At 34.6% G+C, this 7,940-nt stretch overlaps 1 protein-coding gene across 1 annotated transcript; it reads left to right on the top strand.

Moving 5' to 3' along the window:
• Positions 1-3,812: 3,812 nt before the first annotated feature.
• Positions 3,813-5,638, top strand: LOC121366915 (retinol dehydrogenase 13-like; the record flags this gene model as incomplete). Its single annotated transcript, XM_041491158.1, is given in 5 exon segments — positions 3,813-3,818; positions 4,551-4,599; positions 5,145-5,212; positions 5,214-5,277; positions 5,280-5,638. Coding segments are annotated over 5 exon segments (546 nt in total), but the record flags the coding sequence as incomplete, so codon positions are not given.
• Between the last annotated feature and the right edge of the window lie 2,302 nt (positions 5,639-7,940).

Here is a 7,940-nt window from a genome sequence, read left to right as displayed (position 1 = left end):
ATATATAGTTCTGATACTTTTTGTAAGATTTATCCGAATGGTAATGGACATAAGGGATGGTAAAAAAGTGGGGTTATTTTTTAAATAAAAAATTATTATGAAAACTATCGTCAATACAAAATTTAAGATTTTTCCCTGAGGATTGATTGCAAATCCTGCCAAGTAGGAAAAAAGCTCATTGTAATCTTGTACAAATATTAAGACTTACAAAAACCAATAGTAGTTTGATTTACCAAGATATTAGAATAAAATTTGGACCCAAAGGAACCAATAGAGTTTTACTATAATCATGAAAAAAGACATGTTATGAATCAAAACAAAATTTAGGGTTTCCTGTACAGGTTAGAGCAGCTTTGACTGCTCTTTAGTTTCAACATGATTTATAAAAGGTCATTTACGTGATTACGTACAATTAAGATGACCCCACCCAATAGGTTAGAGTAAGCCACAGTTGTTTTAGCAAAATTAAGTGTTGTTCACTCAACTCAAATCACTTCTTCTAAGTACAATACTATTATACCTCACGTCCTGTAATTCTCAGCATATGATAAAGTCATGTACCATTTAATCAATGCTTAGCTCCTATACTATGATGGCAACTCATTCAAGCTTACCTTTGGATATTTCTCTGATTGTTCCTGAGTGAACCCGGAGCGTCTGACCTCCCCATTACCAACAATCTTTCTCTTGCTTCTTTTTTGCCTTCTTTTTGGTACAGTGAGGTATTGTTTAGCACGGGGATCGCGCCCATAATCTCAATGGTCGATAGGATGGATCACAAGTTTTAACTTACTAAGAGGTAGGACAGAGATGTTAAATGATGTGAACATTGTGTTTGAGCTGTCTTTTGACATACAAAAGTCAAACTTATGTATTAACATCCGCCATTTTATAGGGGGTTCTGCAAAAGGCATGCGGAGTATTGTGCACTATCGTTAAAACACAAACCCATACTCCGTTTTTCTCTCATAAGTATTCGCCCACTACGAGTATGAGTCACATGAATAAACATATCAGCCCCACCTTTATATTTAAGACGAGTCACTCTCAGAGAGAAATGGCTCACCACCACCACCATCATCATCATCATCACGGTCATGGGGGACGCGAAGAGATAGAGCACTGGGGTACCGTTAATATCATGTCTGTCATTTCAACTCACACTTTTTTAATTGCAGCAAGAACATCGTGCTGAAAGGCCAAGAAGCAAGGCTGCATGGCCGATGAGTTAATTGCAAACAAAGCTCTTCATGGTAACATTGGCAAAGCTATAGTTCTGGATGGTAAACGATTTATTACCCAAATTCATTTAAGTGATGACCTATTTTAGGCCCAAAGCTGAACAAAAGCATCATCAAGCTGTGAATGCGGGTATTAGAGCTGATATAGTTCATGATTTAGGTCATGGTCACCATCACCATCATTATCACCCTCCCCCACATCATATCATCACATCATGGACATGGAGAAGAAGTGAATATTATTGTACAAAATCCGTCCCTCTACCCCAACGACCTATCACCCTCCACCACCACAACCTGGTAATATACCCATCATAGATATATGTACACACTTTACACTGGATTAAGGACACCCTCTATACATTTAGGACAAAAGGGACACTTGTTCTATTATTTTAATCTTTGTATTACTTATTACCTAAATTCATGGAGCAATTTCATTTTCCTAATTTGTATACTATCAGAGAGATTTACGAGGAGATAACCTTGTAGTCTATGCCATCATATCTTATGGAGAAAAGTGAGCTTTGCTTTCCAAACTATAATCAATCAATCTTTACCAAATCATACCATCATATGATGTAATCATCACATGTCAACATGTACATTTCCTTTATAATATTGCAGGGTATCCACCTCCTGGGGCTATCCTCCGCCTGGAGGTTATCCACAACCTGGGGGGCTATCCTCTCTGGAGGTTATCCACAACCTGGAGGTTATCCACCTCCACAGTATCCTCCGCCTGGACAACCTGTTAGTTACTACCCATCACCACCTCCTCCAGGATACTAAGTGTGGAGAGACTAAAACTAGAGTGCTATATATATACATGTGTGTATATAATGTAACAAATACTAGCTGTCAAGTGTACATAGATTTTTCTTTAAACTATTAATTCTAATGCTAAATAAACTCAATTTTTCCCAAATACCAAATTGACATTTGTTTGACCAACTAGTCTCAATGATTGTTTTGCCAAAATTGTCTATTATTCTAGTGAGCAGGAGTACATGGAAAACTTTCTATTATGTATTAATGATGATATCAAGACTGCACAAAGATTCCTCCTGTAATAGCACAATTACTAATGATGCATAGAGAACCAAGGATTAATTAGAAACCCTTTACCTCAGCACTTAGGAACATTAATTTTTGTATAATGTGTAGTTGGTATGTAAAATCTCAGCTCTTAAATAATAAAGTTACAATATGCACGTACAGTATCATTATTAATAGGTTAGAAAAGAAACTATTAATGACATAATTAACACTTTAAAAGTTACCTATGTACTTCAATTGGATCATATTCTTATCACTCTCTGGAGGTCATCTTCTCTGTCATCAGCTTGATGTCTAGACAAGGTAAGTCCTGCTTCTAAAACTGGGAGGACTAGAACTTTGTCTTGTAGGTGATGTATGAATACTAAAATGTTCTAATCTTTCTCTTTCTGGAAGACAGTTATTTATTCTGTTCATTAAAGGAACACAGTTAGCCAAAAGGGACTGAATCTTTTGAAGAGCTTCTGAAAGTTCAGATACTAACAAAATAATTTGACAATAATTCTTGTGTAACTCAAATATTTTCACCTCTTTGTAGTGAGGTAAAACCTTGTTGATTTTGTCATGACGTCTTGCTAATTGCTGTACTATGCCAGCTGAAAACATTTCTATATCCTTCATTCTACTTGCTAAATATTTCTGCATTTAACAACAAACAAATGTCTTAGATAATTTGGCTCAATCATTTGATACAAACTGACTTGTTCATTCGCAACAGTTTGAGCAGAGATGGACAAGTGTGATTGATATCGAGTACACAGTGCTAAAAAGAACTTGTATGACTTACTCCCTCTAATGGATATAAATTCTGTACTTATAAACCTATATGGTTGTGATTTATGAAATAAATTTTTAAATATTATTTTTATTGTACCTATAATAGGAAAAGATTACTATTATATTATAGTTAAACTTTCTAAGCATATCTTTTGTATATCTTAAATGTATTACCTTCAAATGTTTCAAGTGGATATTCATATTCTAATGGTGGACCTTAAAATTGGCCAAAACTAAAATAATAACACTAATAATATAATAATAATAATAATATAATAATAATAATAATAATAATAGATAATGAATTGTAATATTTGTGAGACTCACTTTGTGCAACCTGTCCAATTTTTGAAGCTCTACTGACTTTCATATTAGCTGAGTATGATTTGCATCTGGTCTTGGATTAACTACAGTGATGCCTTTATTTTGTCTCTATAATCAACAATATTGATTAAGCTAATTCTTTATTGGGCATAATATTACCTCTCATTGGGTGCTAAAAGATCGTTGCTGAAGTGGGTAGACTCTTCTAAATATTGTTTAGAAGGACTTTGATTGCTTTGGATTTTGTCCCTAAAGAGCAGCAGACATTGAAAAGAGAACTACCAAGTATAGAGATACTCACCATTTTGGCAAGGCCACACCTGGTCCAAAAGGTAACGCCCACTTTAGCCATGCTACTGCGCCTCTAATGTGGATGGTTCTTTTGTTATTCTGATAGTAGGATTGGACAGCATGGAGGTACATATTTGTTATTGGTGTGCCTTGTAAGAGTAAGAGATGTATGGATGGTAAGACAGTTATATATAACAGGTGCTAATACTGGTATTGGTAAGGAGACAGCATTAGATCTGGCTAACAGAGGAGCTAGAGTCAGTGTAGCTTGTAGAGATGAGAAGAAGGCTACAATAGCTGTAGATGATATTAAAAAGAAGACCAAGAATCAAAATACATCTTTAAGAAACTAGATCTTGCTCCCTTAGCATCAGTACGTCAATTCTCAGAAGAGATCTTACAAGAGAGGAACATATTGATGTACTAATAATAATGCTGGAGTTATGTATCCACTTACACATTAACTGAAGATGGATTTGAACTTCAATTTGGTGTCAATCATCTTGGTCATTTCCTCTTCACAAATCTCCTTCTTGATCGCATCAAACAGTCAACTCCAAGTCGTATTATTAATGTATCTTCATTGCACACACAATGGGTTATCTTGATTTTAATGATATGATGTGGAGTAAAAGATACCAAGCTCAACTAGCATATGGACGTAGTAAATTAGCTAATATTATGTTTACCGTGAACTTGCAAAAAGACTAGAAGGAACTAGAGTCTTTGTTTATTCATTGCATCCCGGATCAATAAAAAAGGAATTAATACGACATTTTAATTAGTGGATGGAAAGTTATTATAATGTATGTTTAAAGTCAATAACACATTTTATTATTGTTTGCCTTTTTATTATAGCCTCTTTTATATGCTGGCATGTTTGTGTTTGCAAAGCACCCAACTCAAGGTACACAGACTACCATTTATTGTGCTGTGTCTGAGAGTCATGTGAGGGAATAACTGGAAAGTACTGGTCTGACTGTGCTATTAAAGAACCTAGCAAGAGAGCTCTCCAACGATGAAGACTGCAAGAAAACTCTGGGACTATAGTGCTGATCTAGTAGGATTATAAGTTTATATAGTTGAGGTTTTCGAAAGATTTGGAAAACTATAACTATGTGCAAATAATTGTAAGGTGTGGCTAATATTTTAATGAGCAGTTTGAACTATGATCTTGGGGGGGGGGGGGGGGTGGTCTTGGTCTTCTCCTATCAATCTATCTGTTAGTGGAGGTCTTCTGTTAGCCATTGAGTTATTGCAATGGAGGGCTTCCTTTGGAGTATGTAAGAGTAAGAGACGTATGGATGGTAAGACAGTTATAATAAACAGGTGCTAATACTGGTATTGTAAGGAGACAGCATTAGATCTGGGCTAACAGAGGAGCTAGAGTCATTGTAGCTTGTAGAGATGAGAAAGAAGGCTACAATAGCTGTAGATGATATTAAAAAGAAGACCAAGAATCAAATATCATCTTTAAGAAACTAGATCTTGCTTCCTTAGCATCAGTACGACAATTTCTCAGAAGAGATCTTACAAGAAGAAGAACATATCATGTACGTAATAAATAATGCTGGAGTTGTTGTCCTTATTACATGTTAACTGAAGATGGATTTGAACTTCAATTTGGTGTTAATCATCTTGGTCATTTTCTCCTCACAAATCTCCTCCTTGATCGCATCAAACAGTCAACTCCGAGTCGTATCATTAACGTATACAGCTTTAGCTATGTTCATGCTAATCTAGATTTTGATGATATGATGTGGGAGAAAAAAGGCTTTAAAGTAGGGTCATCATATGCTCGTAGCAAACTAGCTAACATAATGTTTACTCTTGAGTTAGCTAAACGATTGGAAGGAACTGGTGTTAGTACATACTCAATACATCCTGGAATTATCAATACAGAACTTCTTCGTAACGTACCTTGGTGGTTATGGATTGTCCTTATGGTAAGTCATGATTAATTCTTTTGTGATTAATTGTGAGTAGAATGTGACCCCTGATATATTAGAATTATCGCAAACTACATAATTTGCAACATTATATAACATATGTAACATGAACTAATATTGTGTTCTGTGTGCTAATTAATGTCATGACTAAACTTAAAGGTATAACTTTATTAAAGAACACAGTAGACACTACTTTTTTATAAATATATATTCTTTCCACAGCCCCATTTTTATATCCAATTGCTGTCCTCTTTCTTAAGACACCGACTCAAGGAGCAAGACTACAATTATTGTGCAGGTCTGAGAGAAGTGAGGCGAATAAACTGGAAAGTACTGGTATGACTGTGCTATTAAAGAACCACACAAAGAGTCTACAATGGATGAAGATTGCAAGAAACTCTGGGACTATAGCACTGAACTAGTAGGATTGTGAACGGATGGTACATAAATAATTATGTTTTAGGTTATGCCATAATTCATAGAGGTGTGGTTGAATAATTACTCAAAAATCTAATTATGTTGGATTTTTTGCTGTGTTCTTCTCCTTTCTCTTTTGATACCAACTGTTCTAATCATTGTAGTTATTGCATGGAGGAGTTCTTTGGAGTATGTAAGAGTAAAAAGACGTATGGATGGTAAGACAGTTATAATAACAGGTGCTAATACTGGTATTGTAAGGAAGGACAAGCATTAGATCTGGCTAACAGAGGAGCTAGAGTCATTGTAGCTTCTAGAGATGAGAAGAAGGCTACAATAGCTGTAAGATGATATAAACAAAGAAGGACCAAGAATCAAAATATCCTCTTTAGAAAACTAGATCTTGCTTCCTTAGGGCATCAGTACGTACAATTCTCAGAAGAGATCTTACAAGAGAGGAACATATGATGTACTAATGAATAAAAGTCTGAGGTATGTTTACCAAATTTATACCGTACTGAATATGGATTTGAACTTCAATTTGGTGTCAATCATCTTGGTCATTTCCTTTCTCACAAAATATCTTCTGAGAGCATCTAACAGTCAATAGCCAATTTAACCCTATATTCTATCTCTTGTCAAAACACCAACTCAGGAGCACGACTACAATTTATTGTGCAGGTCGAAGAAGTTGAAGGAATAACTGGAAATTATGGTCGACTGTGCTATTAAAGAACCACATCAAAGAGCCTCGTATGAAAATTGTAAGAAGCTCTGGGACTATAGTGTGAGAAAGTTGGTCTGTAGTTTCAACCTATTTCTCAACCTGGGATTTTATTTTAGTTTGCTGTTTAGAACACCTAGAATAAGTGAACTTTAATGTTCTTTTTTGAAATAAACAGTAGAGGTCTTTGTAACTAGAGTTCACTCTGATATCACTATAGCTATACTTTGTAGTCTATGGTATATCATATACTACCTTAATGCAAAAACACCAAATATAGATACGATAGCCTCATACCCAAGTACTTTGGAATTGAGGCTACAATCTTGCAATGTAGTCTGACTAGGCTATTTAAGACAAAGTGAGAGAGCTTCCAAGGATGTAGATTACAAGGACTTTGGACCCAAGAAAGTTGGTTGTAGTGAGCCAGATTAATAGCTATTTTTAAGGATATATTTCTTTTAGTATGATTATAATGTACAGTACTGTCATTTAATGATCATTTAATGAAAGGGCACTACCCCACCTATGTTTTTTTCAGTCATTGAAAATAAATACAAAAGAAACAAACCTTGTATAACAACTAAAAACAACCGAGATGGTTTTAAAAAAATTAATATTTGAACTAAATTAAACTAAATGTGGAATAAAAAACATTTGAGTAAAAAAAATGAGAAACAAGTAGTCAATAATAACGCATTCGTCAACATATCCCATCTAAAAAAAACAAAGAAAAACCTTTTTAAACAAAATTTACGGTTTGTTATTAATTACTTTGTGGTGTAATTCACATCGTTTACTATAAATATCAATTACTGGGGGCCTCCCATGGATAATTAAATTAATAATATGTCAAAATAAAATAATACAAAAAGCTATTGAAAAAATGTAAAACAACTAGGGGCTAATAGCAAGTCCTCCTACTTTCCTAAGAGGGGTGGATATTAATTAGGGAAGTAGGACTTTTATGATATTGGAGGGATAAATTTTTGAGTATACATTACTCCATGGATTTTTTTATAACAAATATTTAACATTGTACTATAAGGCCTTGGCAGCTTACCTGTAGCGAAGCTCTTGTAGAATCTTTAATACCTTCCCACCAACTTACTGTAGGTATTGAATTTCTAAAAAAAATATTAGGGGACTGTAATGTAG

This window comes from Gigantopelta aegis, unplaced genomic scaffold, assembly GCF_016097555.1.
Source record: "Gigantopelta aegis isolate Gae_Host unplaced genomic scaffold, Gae_host_genome ctg7687_pilon_pilon, whole genome shotgun sequence".
NCBI lineage: Eukaryota > Metazoa > Mollusca > Gastropoda > Neomphalida > Peltospiridae > Gigantopelta > Gigantopelta aegis.
The sequence above is the reverse complement of the archived record's forward strand: the minus strand, read 5'-3'. Positions and strand labels throughout refer to the sequence as shown.